Source organism: Parathielavia appendiculata (genome assembly GCF_033297405.1).
Source record: "Parathielavia appendiculata strain CBS 731.68 unplaced genomic scaffold N657scaffold_15, whole genome shotgun sequence".
Lineage (NCBI taxonomy): Eukaryota > Fungi > Ascomycota > Sordariomycetes > Sordariales > Chaetomiaceae > Parathielavia > Parathielavia appendiculata.
The window spans coordinates 203,898-220,552 of record NW_026944234.1 but is presented as its reverse complement, the minus strand read 5'-3'; the positions used below and the strand labels follow the sequence as shown (position 1 = coordinate 220,552).

At 55.6% G+C, this 16,655-nt stretch overlaps 4 protein-coding genes across 4 annotated transcripts; 3 read left to right on the top strand and 1 right to left on the bottom strand.

Annotated features, from left to right (window-relative positions):
- Positions 1-62: 62 nt before the first annotated feature.
- N657DRAFT_666010 (MFS general substrate transporter) lies at positions 63-2,552 on the bottom strand. The gene is made up of 2 exons (XM_062795319.1): positions 1,344-2,552; positions 63-1,272 (listed from the first exon to the last, which is right to left on the bottom strand). Exons 1-2 carry the CDS (start codon positions 2,272-2,274, stop codon positions 335-337), a joined length of 1,869 nt encoding a protein of 622 aa, XP_062644422.1. The 5' UTR covers positions 2,275-2,552; the 3' UTR covers positions 63-334.
- Positions 2,553-3,168: 616 nt separating this feature from the next.
- On the top strand, positions 3,169-4,986 carry N657DRAFT_602494 (SET domain-containing protein; the record flags this gene model as incomplete). Its single annotated transcript, XM_062790122.1, has 2 exons — positions 3,169-4,296; positions 4,345-4,986. 2 exons carry the CDS (start codon positions 3,169-3,171, stop codon positions 4,624-4,626), a joined length of 1,410 nt encoding a protein of 469 aa, XP_062644421.1. The 3' UTR covers positions 4,627-4,986.
- Positions 4,987-5,331: 345 nt separating this feature from the next.
- Positions 5,332-6,522, top strand: N657DRAFT_648831 (carbohydrate esterase family 4 protein). The gene is made up of 3 exons (XM_062793592.1): positions 5,332-5,786; positions 5,851-6,218; positions 6,292-6,522. The coding sequence occupies exons 1-3, from the start codon at positions 5,464-5,466 to the stop codon at positions 6,363-6,365; spliced, it is 765 nt and encodes a 254-aa protein (XP_062644420.1). The 5' UTR covers positions 5,332-5,463; the 3' UTR covers positions 6,366-6,522.
- Positions 6,523-13,658: 7,136 nt separating this feature from the next.
- Positions 13,659-13,934, top strand: N657DRAFT_579365 (uncharacterized protein; the record flags this gene model as incomplete). Its single annotated transcript, XM_062789380.1, has 2 exons — positions 13,659-13,800; positions 13,864-13,934. 2 exons carry the CDS (start codon positions 13,659-13,661, stop codon positions 13,932-13,934), a joined length of 213 nt encoding a protein of 70 aa, XP_062644419.1.
- Positions 13,935-16,655: the final 2,721 nt, after the last annotated feature.

Here is a 16,655-nt window from a genome sequence, read left to right as displayed (position 1 = left end):
TTTTGTCTTTTTTTTCCAGTTGGATATTATCCAGAATCTTGCTCTTTCAGTTCCTTTTAAACCTAGGAATCGATGCACCCTTGATAAAGACGTTCAAACCGTTTTCACAACTTTCCGGTAGATATGCCCCTCACTTGTGGCAAGCACCTCCCTCCTTCCATCCACTCACGTAAATTGGAGGGAATGTCACTGTACGCGCCACGGACTATTTTTGGTCGTTCAGGGTGCCATCCGATATGGGTTTACTCTTGCGATGCGAAATTTTTGGAAGGTGTTACGAACACCTTCTCTTAGGCTCGGTCTAGGCTCTAGAGTATCTCGCTAGATCTTGAACTCAAGTGTCTCGCTTCCCCTTTGCTCCAGCGCGAACAGAAGCCCGTGACCACTTGGACCGAGCCCGTATCCGCTCTCCGTAGACAAAAAACACAAATGGCACGGGTATCAGGAGCACAGCAAAGCCCGCCGGTGTCGACGACCCTGGGCCAACACCGAGATTGCGGTACATTGGGCCAACGACCAGTGGGAAGGCGCATGCAAAGCACGACCTCAGAAAGGTGTTGGCAGCCACGGCCGAGGCAGCATACTTTGTAAACGTATCGACGAGGTAGTTCAGGGCCGCCTGGAAGATAGTGAAGAATCCGGTGCCGAGCATCACCAGTCCGAGACACGGGACAATCCAGTGAACGTGCGGACCGGCCGTCCACCCATTGAGGAACTGTCCGCCCGCGAACAGCACCGAGCCTATCATCATAGGCGGAAGACGCCGCTCGGGTACAGCTCTGTTCCCAGCTGCGCGGTATGCCTTGTTGTAGAGCACTTGATTGTACACATTTGCTGCTGCGCCGAGGACAGCCCCAATTAAGATGCACAAGAAGGGCAGGGTGGCAACAAAGGGCGACCAGCCGCGGACCTCGCTGAAGATGATGGGAATGGAACCGAGCTGCATGTACAAGATGCCGTAGCAAAAGCTCGCGTACAGCGCCACCAGGAAGCAGATTGGGGTGCAGAGCAGCTGGACGGGACGCACCAGGAACTTGCGGGCCAGCTCGACGATGCTGACGTCCCACTCCTCAAACTTTGCGTGCAGCGCCCAGTTGCCACTCTGGATGCGCAGCCGGCGGGCCTTGTAGACCAGCAGCTTGGGCGGGTAGGTCTCGTCGATGACGATCATTGCCACGAGGAGAATGAACCCCTGAAGGATGCCCGCGAGGTATTCGGTCCAGCGCCAGCCCAAACCAGGCTGAACAACCACGGCAGCAGATACGATCGGCCCTTTTCTCCGTCAGTACACTCTCCAAACAGAGCCAACAACACACCACATCCACCCCATAAAGGGAACGTACCTAGCACAGGCCCACCCACTACAGCCATAGCATACCCAGCCATGGCAATACCCCTCTGCTCCGGGCCGAACAAATCCCCGAGCACGCCCCCGGTATTCGTGACAGGGGCACTCGCAAAGAAGGCCCCCCAAAACCGCGTCAGCATCAGCGTCTGGAAGTCCTTGGCCGTCGCGCTCCCAAAGCTAAAGCACATGGCCACAAACATGGGCCCAAACACGGCCAGCCGGCGCCCGTACACCTCGCTCAGCGGCGCCCAGAGCAGCGGGCCGATGCCGAACCCGACCAAGAACAGCGATGTGCCGAGGACGGCCACCTGCTCGCCGACGCCGAACTCGGCCGCGATAAGCGCCGTGCCGGCCGAGTAGCACGACGACGCCCACGTCGCCGTCATGGTCACTAGGCCGTAGAGCATCGTGGTCATGACCTTTTTGCGCGTGGGCCAGTTGAGCGGTTTGTACGCGTCTTCGGGGCCGTCGAAGTCGACGAGGTACGACGCGGTGGTGGGGATGTGCGAGAGCGGGTGCGTGAACTGTGGTGGATGGGTGGTAGGGCGGGACCGGATGCGGCTTATCAGGGCGGTCGAGCGGCGGGAGAGGGTTTGTCGGACATTGGAGCTCCCCGTGCTGCCTCGTCGGACGGTGGAAGGGGATCGGGGTTGTGGGTGGGGAGGGTCGGCAATGCTCGAGGAGGAGACGGTTGTCACGGTGCTGGCGGAGCGGACGGTGTCTTTGGTTCGGAACCGCGAGAGGCGGATGTCGTGGGAGGTTGGGCGGTGGCCGTCATAGTTGGAGTCGTTGTCCGAGGTGTCCGTGTTATCAGCGTCATCGGAGGAGGTCGGGGTAGAATCTTTCTCGCGGATTGTTTCGTGAGCTGGATTGGGTTGGGGATGGGATGAACTTCCCTCGGGTCGTTGTGGTTCGGTTTTTGCCATGTTGCAAGTCGATCATGGCTGACGGGCCTGTAATGCAGCGCAAATTGAGACATGGCGCGAGTTTGGCGTCTTTTAGAAAACATTTTGTGGAGATATTTGGTCGGCCCTCGCCATGATTCACGACGTCATTATCTCCGGAGTACGGATAAGGTGACAAAGCACCATCGGGATGTCGGCGAAAAGATGAGCAGTCCACTAGCAAGCAAAATCCCTTTCTGACCATGTTGTTTGAAAGAGTTAATTCATTTATTCAGGATTGTCTTATCAAGCTTCAGGGAGTTGGCATACTCATCACACTCCTTTTCTTACATTCAGACAATGCTTGGTTTCATGGCTTGATTGTATTCCTTGTACAGGGCCAAGCAGCAATGTGGGGCCGATCCAAGAAGCGGTCCGTCTCGCCAAGCCGGTTCCATCGGCGGCAGCTTCGGCCACATCCCAAACATCCTCTCAGCTAGAAAGTTCAGGTAACTCGAAGGTACCGAGTGTTTGAGCATTGCATTGGCATGGCATTGGTAGGTGCAACGATGCTTGTCAAGTATTCGCTACCAAAGGTAAGAACAAGGGGAGCGTGGCGCCTGCAGAGTTTGACTCGAGCATGGAATGAATGAATGGTGGACCAGGGCCATTGGCTCCTCTCATTCAATCGAGACCGAACAAACCTTGATCTGCCCCATCCCGTCAACACATCAGGGCCCCAACACGATCTCTTTACCCAACTTTCTGTTGCTAGGAAAGTTATTCCCGGCTTCGAAACCGGCTTTGCATTGTTTTCCAGCTCCCAAGAGGCCTTCGGCTTTACTAAGCAAGCAAAGGCCATACATACCCCATTTGCCGACACCGCAACGGGCCTTGGTCGATTCCGGAGCAACCCTCGGCGTTCGAGAGCTCGCCATGAAGGAATCCGACAAAGCCCGGTTCGACGAGCTCCTCGAGTGGGCGCAGCAGCACGGGGCTGAGCTGCACCCATCCCTTGAAATCTACCATGACAGGCTCACCAAGTTCTCCATCCGCGTCAAAAATTCCTGCACCCATGGCCTCCAGCCTGGCTTCCGGGCAGTCACCTGCCCTGTCTCAACCACGCTGTCGTTCTTGAACGCCCTGGTCGACGGACCCCTCAATATCTCGTCCTCATACCAGCAAACCGGAGCCTTCCCTCCCACCTTCATGGCAATGATCCCGCCCCACGTCATTGGACGCTTTTTTCTCATCAAGGAGTACCTCAAACGCAAGGACTCGTTTTGGTGGCCGTACATTGGGACGCTACCTCAGCCCGAACACATCAATGCCTGGGCTCTGCCAGCATTCTGGCCTGAAGACGATATTGCCCATCTGAAAGGAACCAACGCGCACTTCGCTATCGAAGAGGTGCAAGCGAACGTCAAGCGAGAGTTCAAGAAGGCAAAGAAGATCCTCAAGGAGGCCGAGTTCCCCAACTGGCAGGAGTACACCCCGCTGCTGTACAAGTGGGCCTTCTGCATCTTCACCAGCCGCAGCTTTCGACCCTCCCTCATCCTCTCGGACGCGGCAAAGCAGCATATCTCCGCGCTGCTGCCCGCAGGCTGCCAACCCGACGACTTCTCCTTCCTCCAACCCCTCTTCGACATCATCAACCACTCCATGACAGCATCCTACTCCTGGGACACCACCTCCGATCCCACCAGCTGCCAGCTCATCTGCCACGACGCCTATCAGCCGGGCGATCAAGTCTACAATAACTACGGCCTCAAAACCAACAGCGAGCTGCTCCTCGGCTACGGCTTCATCCTCCCCGAGACGCGCTTCTTTCATAACGACTACGTCCACGTCCGCAAGCGCAACCAGGAGGATGACTCCGAGGGCAGCGTGGAAGACACCAACTCAAAGCCAAGAGACTTTCTCATCTCCCTTCATCCAATATCATGGCACACTTCCCTTGTCGGCCAATCGCGGGTTGCTCGTGATGGTCTCATAAGCCGTCTCGCCTCGCTGCCCTGCTTCTCCCACTTTGAGCCGGCGCTGGTCGATGATCTTGCAATGACGGTCGCTTCGTACGAACAGAGGACAGCGCTGGATCTGTGGAATAAACAGTCAGGTGCGGAATCGTTTGATAACACAGCCGCGCCGCCCCTACAAGACGAATATCTAAAGGCCTTGGTGGAAAAGATCAAGGCCACGCTCGGGGCGAAGCTGTGGAGTGACTACCAGCGGTTGAAGGATGTTGACAGTGGAAGCGATGGCGGGGTGGAGGAGCTACCGCCGCCGAGGAATGGGAATCAGGAGCTGGCGAATGAGTATCGGTCGAGGTGTGAAAGAGTGTTGGCTGTCGCGTTGGAAGAGTTGATGGGGGGGATATGGGTGGGAGAGGTGTGAGAATGGGTTGGTGGGTTGGAGAGAAGTTGCAGCCTTGACAAGCGTCGCCCACAGGGGCGGAGGAATTCGCAATTCAGGTGGCCAAGGGAAACTCGCACGAGGTGGCCGAAAGGGAGTTGCAGGCGGCTGACTGGCAGCTGGGCGTACGAACACAACTCCAAGCGACGAGCAAGTGAGTTGGGCTGTCCTCCGAGCACCCTGATTTTGTGCCACTGACCTCGCCCCGAGTTCTTTACCAATGCAAGTCAGTCAACATGAAGTTGGCTATCTTGGTTCTTGCCTCGCCAGTGCCATACACAGAACGGTAACCTAATCATCTTTAGCTGTCAAGGCGCTTATATTTGCCGGACGTGCCCCCATAAATCTCCTGGAGCTGGGACACGTAGGAGCTTGCCTTGTAGGGGGAATCCTGGTGGGCAGGCGGCTAAAATGCCGAGCCGGGTTCCGGATCAATATATTCTAGACCGCTTCTAAAGCCGCCGCTTGTGATGCCCTGAATTTACCCATCAGTAGCCTGCCCCAGCTAATCCACTTCCATGTAACCTTGGCCTCGGCTACCAGGCCATTATGCTCCTTATGATCTCGCGTGGCTTCTGTTATGAGCCGCTGAGGCTGATGTCCACTCCCTTTCCCCCGGACGACCGCCCCATTTCTCCACAGAAACTGCGGAGAAGCAACTGAAAGTGGGTGCCGCCCCGGGTTCAGCAGACTGCGAGATGGAGGCGAAATGCGGAGGCGGCAGGTGTTTTGGATATATATAGGGGCCACCGAGAACGTCTGCTGTGTGTCACGAAGTCTGCGGTCATCAGCCACCGAAGCATATTCGCCCAGGACAACATGATGCTCCCCGAAACTGTCATTGCTGGGCTGCTGCTGGCCTCCAGCGTGGTTGCTGCGCCAGCACCGGACCCAACCTCGATCTGCAAGCGTGGCCCGAGCCCTGGCGTGGTCATCCAGAAGTGCAGCAAGCCCGGCGTGCTCGCGCTTGCCTATGACGACGGCCCGTATCAGTACACCTCGCAGCTCGTCGACATCCTCGACAAGGCCGGCGCCAAGGCCACCTTCTTCTGGACCGGCACGCTGTACGGCTGCATCTACAACCAGGCCGCAGCTGTCAAGAAGGCGTATGCTTCGGGCCATCAGATCGCCTCGCATACATGGTGGGCCCACCGCATTAGATCGTCCCGCAAGTAAACACAAATAGGCACTTACACGAAACAACAGGACCCATCCCCACATGGGCACTCTGAGCGAGTCGCAGATCCGCTCCGAGATGACCAAGCTCGAGGAGGCCTTCGTCAACCTGATCGGCAAGAAGCCGGCCTACATGCGGCCGCCCTATCTCGACACGAGCGGCGCCGTCTTACCAACCCTCAAGTCAATGGGCTACAAGGTTATCACCGACGACGTCGACTCGCAGGACTGGAACGGCAAGACGCCCGACCAGAGCGCCCAGTTCTTCCAGCAGGCCGGCCCCGGCGGCAACGGCCACATTTCCCTCATGCACGAGACCTACGCCAGCACCGTCCAGACCCTCACTCCGTGGCTGATCAACTGGGCCAAGCAGAACAACCTGAAGCTGGTCACTGTCGGTATGTCTTCTCCAAGATAATCAACGTTCTCTCTTGCAAAAAGAAACGAATCTCCACTAACCTTTGGTTTCAGCTGAGTGCTTGGACGATGCCAAGGGCGCGTACCAGGCTGGCACCTTCACCCCTACCGGCAAGAACACCTGCTAATGCAAAGTGGGTAACTGTCGGGAGGGCGAAGACGTAAACTTGGGGGGGGTGGCCCTATGTGGACGTGGGCTCCTGGTTAGGCGCGGGGCCAACACAGAAATGTATTTACTGTGTTAACGTACATAAAGTAGCTCAAAGAGGACATCCTTATCTATCGTACCTTGGAGAGCCCTTTTCAACTGGGATTTTGTGAGAGACTCAGCAAGTTTGCCCTACTCCGGTCCTGCCAGGACATGGACCGCCAAATCAGTATCAACGAGCTACAACGGGGTTCCTCCATTCTGATATTGATGGAACCTCCCGTCGGTGTCTGCGGCTGAAGAGTGGTATTCAATCAGGTAGGTACCTAAGCTACCTTGTTCCACTTATGACCATATGATTTCGGGGTATTGAAATGCCTTTGATAAATCACTTGACTCTAGGTTGTAGTAAGTGGTACCATGACTTGGGATGCTACTGGACTTATCTAGGTTCCATCCGAGTCATTTATTTCAGAAGCGTGGATTGTGTCTGATAGGACATCCTAGCGGTAACCATGGAAACGGTTCGGTGTGTGAGACTTCCTGGGAGTTCTGAAGAGCAACCAACATTCCAAGTGTTCTTCATGTATCATCAGAGGGCTATGTGCCTTATATTGGAGTTGGGCCTGTTTGACACCAAGAAGGATAAGGTTACCATGATGGACAGCCGAGCATCGATATGTTCACGGAACAGGAAGCAGCCTAAGGCAAATATTGGGAGCCAAGACTAGACGACGGTTCAGCGGGCATAGTTCTAGTGGATATTGTAAGCTTTAGCGTCGAAGGTCAAAGTAAGCTATCTTCACACGTGGGTGTCAAAGTGAACATCATGAACTAACGTGTACCTTCGCATGCCCATCTGTACCGTCCCCTACCCTGTGTGCGTTGCTTATGTTGCCAAAGTAACTCGCATCGCAACAGGCGGTAGCAACCGTTGCAGCTCTGTGTTACATTGATCGGTAACTGGCTGTTTGGTTCAATCACCGATATCCGAGGTCACAGCACGCTCCAGGGTTCTCTCGTTCAAGCCCTGTTCTTAGATACGGTATGATCCTGCCAAACTGTGTACACATGCTGTGCTGAATGCACATGCACATGCACCAGCGACGCACCCGGTAAATGCTCATCACAACTGGTGAGACCAAGAACGGTCGATCCCCGGCCAAGACGAGAACTAACCGGTCAAGGCACGTCCATCTCCTCTCATCTTGCCAGCTGTGTATGCCAAAGATACCTTATGCATGGGACAAAAATCCCGTATGCACTTGTACTATACAGGGTACAGTACCAGGAGAGGAATTCGATATTAGACACAGATCTTCCTCGGGCCAAGCTTCCTATATCCGCGGGAGTCGAGTGTTGTCATGCTATCCTCACCCGACCTTGAGAGCTTGGCAGCCTCGCAAGCCCTTGTCGTTTCAGGCCAACGACAAGCGCTCCAACGAGACTGTGCCCAGCCTCCATCGTCAGGGGACGAATTTAGCCGGACTTGACCTTGCAGCAGGGTAAATATGCGATACCACCTCAACCCCGAATGCAACCCAACTGCCGGTTCGGGGCACAGTTGCGTGAAGTCACCACGCTTGGAGGGGGCTGAACATCGACATTTCCGGCGAGATACGGGCTGTTGCGAACCGAGGGTTCACTCTCCCACGACAGGGGACAATTCATCAGTCTTAACAGTCTGGCAAACTGCGATAAGAAACGCATCACCGCATACCCGAGCTCTACTCCGTAGAGTCGAGGTAAAAGCAAATGCCGCGGGTGACAGACCAAGGCGTTGCCGTACGTTATGGGCCTGGCTTTCAATCGTGACAGGTCGGGTTCGGCTGGGGGAACCTTTTTCGAGCTTTGTGATTCGTAGTAGGAGCGCAGCTTGATACGGAGGTACGGATGCGGCCGACCCAGTGGGTGCGTGATGCGAAGATCGGCGACAGGACCTGAAGCTTTACCGTTATCAGGGCGCGGGGAACCCGGGACCGAGGAGCTGGGCCGCCAAAATGTGAACCTGCATCTTGGATTTCCCATGAAACTAAACTGGGCGTCATCTTAACAGGGGTTTACGCGCGGGATTGGAATCTTGAAAACGTGGAAAGTGCTAGAAATGCTGCAGAGGATGGGAAACGAGGGGAAGGGGGGAGGGTTATGGAAGTTCGCACCTCCCGTTCTCACGGTTGCTGACGGGACCACGACACTGGACGTTCTTGCCCTCATCACCGGCAGGTACCGAGGGCCGGCCGCTTCGCATTTCTGCCCTACGGACAAACGCGACTTTTGTTGCTGGCTTACGCAAGAGCATAGAGCCGAGGCGCGGACGCCAGGTTCTTGGTTCGAGAATATTTGATGCCAAACCAAGAGTTGCAGCTAGCGCCGCCCCGTCCCGTCTCGGCCGGACCCGAATTGAGGAGCCACAAAGCGGCGGGACCGAATGCATCACGGAGCCGGAGCCGTCAGCGGAGCGACATATCGACGGGGAAGTCCCTATTAGGGGTTCGGGCCGATGGGTTTTGTTCATGTGGAGCGAGTGCTTCGTCGAAGGAATGGATACTCGAGGCAATGGAACCTTGACTATAAAACTTGTCGAGCTCTGGCCATTCCCGGTCTTCGATGTGATCAAGCGGCCCTCCATTCAATGAGGATTTAGTTGGTTTCCATGGCCTGTCAACAATGAGTGTCGAGGGATGATGCTGATATGGCCCTTCATACTGCGTAATCTGCGCAGTGCACCCACTAAAGACTGAACACCCATTGGAAGAAGCAGCACGACTCGTCGTCTCGACCTCGCCATTTGACAGCAATGTCTTCCGGCGTTCCCGAGACACGATCCAAAGCAAAACCCAGATTAGTGGGATGCGGCGAAGTGGACGCGCTAACATTAAGTCCGTCCCTGGGCTAGCACTCTCAATTGCAGATCTTCACGTGCTAAACCAGGGCAAGGGAACTCATTCGCCCACACTGTGGGGACGAGAAATTGACGAGACTTGCACACAACTGGCAACGCATTCCATGCCCCAATGCCCGTCAGCACCAGAAGGGGAATAGAAGCTGAGAGCTGGGGCCCACCATGCTAGCATGGCTTCGGATCCAGTCCCCGCGAGGGGCGATGCCTCTTTCTCCGGTATCAGTGACGTTGCCCGTACTTACCCAGACAACTAGACAGGAGTCGAGGATGGTGCTGGAAAAAAGGTGATCTTGGTTGTCGCTGATGTGACGTTATCACTACCATGAGGCTGCGTAGATATGTGTACGGAGGCCGCTCCGGATGCAGAGGGTGAGTAGGCCCCTTCGCCCCCAGTCGTTCCATCAGGGATTGTGGACTTTCGAGACGTGGGCTCAGTGAGGAAAGGGAGAAAACTACTTCCCTACTTACAGATGGTAAGGGATGCTTGACCGTTATGCAACACAAACGGAGATTGATGCTGGATGAAAGGAGAACACCGGGCTGCTGAATTCAAGCATCTGACGCTCTCAATCATCATAGGGGATTGGTGATGTCGTCCGGGGGACGACGCTTTGACCGTTGCCCAGTCTGGCGGCGCCCGGGGATTGTCGGGTTGAACAGTTGCGATTGGCTGCCGCTCCGTTGGCGCCTGCAGCCGTCAGCCCCAAAGCAGCCACAGGCGGCCCGCGCGGCAGGGGCAATAGACTCCACGCTGTGAGGCCCGATCATGTGATGCTGGGCTCCGTTGTTAGTAACAGCATTTTCATCAAGGCGTTCATCCATAGAACCGGAGTTCATCGTTGTGCATCAGGCACTTGCGAGAACGCACGCTGGTGTCTTGCTCCGGCAGTGGATTTAAATTTTGGTTTTGCTGGCAACCAGCGGAGCGGGGTCTCCTTGTTGAGGTGGCTTGACACCACGGCCGTCCTAGGGCGTCTTGGCGGCCTTGCTAGTCCGTAGGTCATGATCAAGTGCGAAACCGAGCCAATACGTGCCGCTGCTGACTAGTTCGCTGGCGAGCGTATTTTCGCCGGGAGCGTGGATCATCACTCAGCAGCCCGCTAGTTTCGGCAGCTTCATCAATGGTGTTCTCTTCATTCCCATCTTGGATTTACCAGGGGTACTACCCTCGGGAGGTTTGAGAGGTCCTCGAGAAATCGGGATCACCGTGGTATCTTTGATACGGAGGGGTCGGCAATAGGCGGGGGCTGTGGCATACGCTGCGAGGGGCGGTCAACTAACGTTATGAAACTGAAGATGGACCGTTGCAGCACAAATTCACATCGGGTTGACCGAAGGCTTGCGTTGAAGGCTGAATCAAAGCGGGCTCACCGTCAGCGAGCAGAACTACACTCGTAACCGGCGAGGTCCCCATGTCACCATGCCTGCCAAGAAGACCGGTGGCATGCGGGGAACCTGATTGTCTCAGAACCGAGAGTGCGGGGCCAAGGACTTCGAAACCAAAGATGGACATTCGATCACCGCAGGATAATCTGTGGGAGTTCGAGAAGAGTCTCGGCCCAAGTCACCATTTACAATCCTCTGCGGGCAGTCGGACCGATGCTGGGAAGTCGATAGAGGTGGAAGATGCCAAACGGTTGAGACTGAGAAATTGCAATGTGCAAACACACGGGGGTTATCCGGCGAGGAAGGAGGCCGCCTAGAGCACCGAGCTAGTACATGGATGAGCGTTCTTTTCTTTTCTCAGTCGGCTATATGCTGATCAGTTTTACCTTGTCTTGCCGTGCCCAGAGCCGGAACACCATTATCTAGGAGTTAGTATTTGGCTGAAACGCTCTCCATGTAAGGGGAGGAAAGACCGACAAAGTTCCCGAGCATACTGTATAGGGGCCTTGCATTTGCGTCCGGTGTTGTCATGGCTTTTGAGAAAGGTCAATGTCACCGATTCGAGGTATCGATGGAAGTCCGTTTTACCTTCTGATCGTTTTGGAGGGTACCGGTACCTGAGGGTCGGATTTTGTGCCACTTTTGGAAGCTTCGACGATGCTTCGAAAGTGGAACGCTGCAATCTCTTCGTTGCTCAGGCGCCGGGTAAATGCCTGGAGGGCGCTGCCGGAGGCAATTTCCACGTGTCGCAAGCTTCCCCTTTTGGACGTTCCATCCAACCCAATCCACACTGGTGCCTCCAAGCGTACCGAACGCCCGAGCAGAGCCCACTTCGACACTTGCTTGTATTTGCACAGCTACTTATTCGTACGTGTCAAAACCAAACCTGCTGGGCAACTGCGTGCGCGTTTTTTGGTCGTCGAACCACGTCTATGAGCTCGGCCCGGTGCGAAGAAAAAATTTCCCCGTTGTGGGAATCGCGGGATCAATCAATCCATGGGCGCAAACACTCGCTCGGTGGAAACAATTCCAGAGCCTACTGTCCGAAGTAGAGGCTCGAAGGAGAGGTCCAGGCGCTGTCTCGCCGGCCAGCTTGGCGAGCAACGACAGATCATTACGCAGCACGAGCTCGTAGCAGGTCGGATTGTGGAAGAGACAAGCATGCAGATGATGGACTTCAGCATGTACTGCAGCGGTGGTCGCCATGCATCAAGTGGAGGTCAAGTTTGGGCGATGCAACATTCTTCTTCACCGGTGCGGGTCCGAGAATGTGGCATCAACGGTTTTGCATCGTCGATTCTCCCTCTTTGGTGCGATATCTTTCACTTGGCTCTCCACGTTGGCAATTTGGTACTGACGTCCCGTGCGCACTGACTCGCTCGAAACCACACCTGGATAGGATCTGGAAGTTCCGACTAGGTACTGGGTGCATCACAGCACGGCAAGTGGCCAGCACCGGACCGACGGGGCAGCCTCTTTTTCGTTGGCGTGGCTTTTGAGTGGTTTCGGCCCCACCTCGCGAAAGCTCAAGTACGGTACAGTACTATAGCAACGAATACTTACCGTTACTTACACAGTACACAACCCCAGCTCATGTATACCACCAACACGTGCTGCGAACCCCGGCTCACACACGTCCGTCGCTGATCATCCCCAAGCTCTGAATGGACGATCCTAACATGCTTATTTTGCAGCTGGGACATCTCGAGCCGGGCGGCCCAGCAAGTGCCTGGACAAAAAATGGGCCATGATGACGCGACTTCCATTCTGGCTGGCAGACGGCTCGAATTGTTTCTGGGACCAAAAAGAAGGGGACTGGGAATATCTCACAGCGTGTAACAAAGACTGCGCAGAATACACCGACGAATTTGTTATGTGGATGTGACGGTTGGGCTCGCGACGTTCAACATGTCCCCAAGGGCCTGGAGAGCGGGGATGTACCCTCTGACTCGGTAGCGGGTACCTGAGCCAAGGTTGCAATCACACCCGCAGCGCCGTTTGCTGCTCCGTTTTTCTTGGGCTTGTCCGTCAAGTCGGCGCCGGCACCACTCAATCTGTGCCAAACGAACAGGCGAGCTTCCAGCCGCGCCTGACAAAGGCGGCAATTACAAGCCTCATCAACTATTTTGGAACAACCGGCACGGCACTTCGTTCGCTTCTGCTCTTCTGGATTTACTTGAGGCACTATGCAGCCTACGCTGGACTTTCCAGAGCATGAGCCAAACAAGTACTGCCCGCTCTGGCTGGTATCAGCGCTTACAACTGACCCAGAACAGACGTTAGCTATATCTGATGAGACACACCTTTAACAGACATTCCTTATCCGTACTGTGTCTGGCTCGATGTTTCCCGAGGCAAATTGAGACCCAAACGGGCCAAGTACTCGAGGGCTTTGCCGGACCTTGGGCAGGTTAGTTGACCGGTCGATAGATCCGCAGTATGAACCTGACGGCTTGCTTGGTTTTCCAATGGGAGCACCCAAGGCATAGCGTTGAGCAATCACCCGAGAGTCGAGTGGTCTGGAAAGCTTCCTTCCCCCTTCCGCAATGCCTGCCGATTCCACCCCCCTCGGCCCGGTTCATCACCACCCCCTGTCCCTGTCACCGTCGGTACGTACCCCGTATTGTGCATCCTCGGCCCCTACCACAACTCCAGTTCTAAGACAAGACAGGGCACCAGGAGGCTGCATGAAGCCCCAGCATGGGTACCCGGTCTGTCGACAGAGACCATCCAAGACGCTGGGACTTAAATAAGCCTCACATCCCACCTCCACCGTCTCTTCCCTCTTTGAACATACCCGCACATCTTGACCATTGTCATCCAGAAGAACATCATAACTCCCTTCACGACTCCATCTGCCAGCGCAGGTCATCCCATAATTTACGCCACATCCCACTTCGAACTTGTTCAGCCCGTTGAGTGAACGACTCCCCGCCGTTCAACTTCTTAGGCCTCAACATCCTCCACACAACCACGCGGGCAAGCATGTGCGACTACACCCAACGAGAGTACTCCTGCGGCCACTTCCGGTGGATCGCCTCCAAGTGGTGCCGAGACTACACCATCACCCACAAGAGGTGTCAGCCCAACGTCACGCACTTTGAGTACAGGGCAGAAGAGCTCTGCGGTATGTCGCAAGCCCTTCATGCCCCGGCCCAGTCAAGGACGGCACGCTGACCTTTCCATACAGGCGAATGCAAACCAAAGGAGTACCCACCATGGGAGAACCTCATCAAGCGCCCCAAGCAGCACACCTACTAGGCGGCTCAACGCCGCTTCGCGGGGGAGGACAAAGAAGGAGACAGGGTGGGACAAGATGAGACGGGCATTGCGACGCGGGGAGACTCAAGACGGACGGACGGACGGACAGACGGACGGACGGACGAACCCAGGCCACATCGGAGCGCCCCAGAACCACACATCACGCTGAACACAACGATGATCCGACGACTCGCAGTGCCTAGGTCGACCAGCCGAGGCCAGCAATGCGCCCGACTCTCGCTCGATATTCGGCCACACAACATGGGCCACCTGGAACCCGCAACCCGCACGCCAAAGGCCGACACAGAGATCCGGTAGTCTCACTCGCACCCTGGCCAAGGACAAGGTTGACACCCCAAAATATTGAGCAACGAACGCAAACCAAGCGATCATCACGGCATACCTCCAGTTGTTAACGACGCTCCTTGCTCGACACCATTGTGGCCGCCTCTCAAACCGACACCACAGTACGAAACGGACCTGGCGCACCGCACAGTCACCATCTTCAGCCCGCCAGACTGAGCCGATACCCGCCGCGACCGCTGCTACCGCATCAATCTCTCATGGCGCTTTACGCGCTTTTCCTCTCTGTACCAACTTACGATGGTCACCATCGTGTCATTTTGCATGGTATACCTTATCTGTGGGGGGGGAAGGGGAACTGGGAATGGATCTGGGAGGGGTTACCGAGCGTTCTTGGCGTTGAGTTTTCACGATTTGCTTCTTTTTTCTCTTGGTTATATCATCTCTATAAGGCTCAATACCGCCTGGATCAAGATATCGGTTTGTTTGGATTATTGGCTTTTGTCAAGAATTTCTGGACACTTTACAGTGTGTTGGTGTTTTACTATACAGGACGGGACTGGGCCTGGGTATTGGGGTTTGGGTTTTTCAGGATACCATTGTTTCCGCTGGATGGATACCACTGAGCTGGAGGGGAACGAGCCCGCTTGCTCACTTGCTAGAGTCGAAATGAGAAGACACACTTTGCTGATACATGGATTGTCATGACCCTCATGAGATGTGCGCAAACTTCCCTCTCTGCGGGAGCTTGGAGCATGATCGATGCCATCATGATCATCCCTCTGGCTCCATTTCTCTTCCCCAGCCCAGTGGCTGGCTGACCACTGAGCGCTGTCCTGCCCAATGGGACTCGGGTGATGCCCAAATGAGCAGCGGTCTTGGCAGCGCTTGATGAGCAAGATTGGGTTACTTCGGTACTGTACCTACCTTACCGGGACCTTGGCTTGCTTTTTGGTTTGGGGGTCACTTGACAGATGGATGAGGTACCCTGCTATCGACAGACAAGCGGTTTGACCCACGATGGCCCAACAAACAACGGGCATTGCCCCGCGACGGGGTTTTTGCTTCTTTATTAAAGGTTGAATCACAAACCCGCGCTTACCCGCGTTGTATTCAGGAGCCCTTGTCAATGTCATGCATCATTCTCGCGAAGAATTGCCAAGCCGAGCTGTGTGATGACCAGGGTTCCTGTAATGTTGACCCCCGCCTTGACATAAGTTTGCCGAAACAGGCGAGCCGAGACCCCACTGCGTCCGCAACGGTGCGAGCTACGGTCCATACCCTCTCTCTGGCCGAGTGAGAATCCTCGACAGCGACGATGACGTTGGTGGAGAATGGCACCAGGGGGGACGAGCGGTAACGTCTTGCCACGAGGTGATGCCACAACGGGCTACTGGTGCCCAGCTTAAAGGGGGGGGGGAAGAGACTCCGTGCTGGATGCGAAGCGGCGAACGCTTACACCTTGATTGTCCGTCCATACAGATATCCAGACATGTGCCACGTCCACGTTATCAAGGGCGGCAGTGTGAACTGCCTGGCAGCTTGCATTGATCGGTGCGCCCCGCCGAGGGCACCCTTCCTCTGTTTGGCGAGCTGTCCAGAGTATGTAGCGTGCCTTGACACACATCACCGCAGCAGATCCGGAGGAATCTCTGACGGTACGGATAACTCATCAGCTACCAACCGTTACCAGGGGTGTTGTACCGCCTCGGAGGTGGTACCCTGGGCAGTCTCGGATCGAGACATGATCGGGTTACGGCCGGCAGTCGCGGTTGCTCTATTCCGGAAGATGCGGCTACGCAGCGTCGAGACCGAGGACATCTGAGCCTGACGTGAGTTGTCTGCATGGATACAGGCTGCTTTCTGCGGCAGGCGGCTTCCGCTCGGGGTACTAGTGATGCGCGTGGTGTTGGCCCCTGGGGCTGATGTGATAGCCTTCCCGTCAGCCAATGGTTGAACGTAGAGACGAAGCGCTCATATTAGGGAAGCGGTGTATGGAAGTTTACTCCATGAGGAGAGTATGTTGTGACACGGTACACGTCTCCAAGATCTCGAGTGTGACCAACAATGGGTTGATGCAGTGCAACACGATCAAGGACTGGGCTGTGCCTGTTTCCAATCGCACGGAACCCGGCGAGAAGCCCGGGTTCAAGCGCAAATTTAGGGAGGTTGATGCGGCGATAAACTGGTCCTCTGGGAGTTTGTCTTGCTGAAACCGCCCGCCAGGTATGTACTTTGCCGTGTGGTGCCACTGGAGTCCGAGACGTTATTGCGGAGCCACCAAAGGTGCGCGCTTGATGCGCAGCGCATCTATGGCGTACCGGGACTGCCTCAAGGTGGCGGTCGTCGGAGTGTCTCATCGTCTCGGCGAGAGCCATCGCAGGGCAGCAATGTGTCATGTGTGCGACGGTCACACAG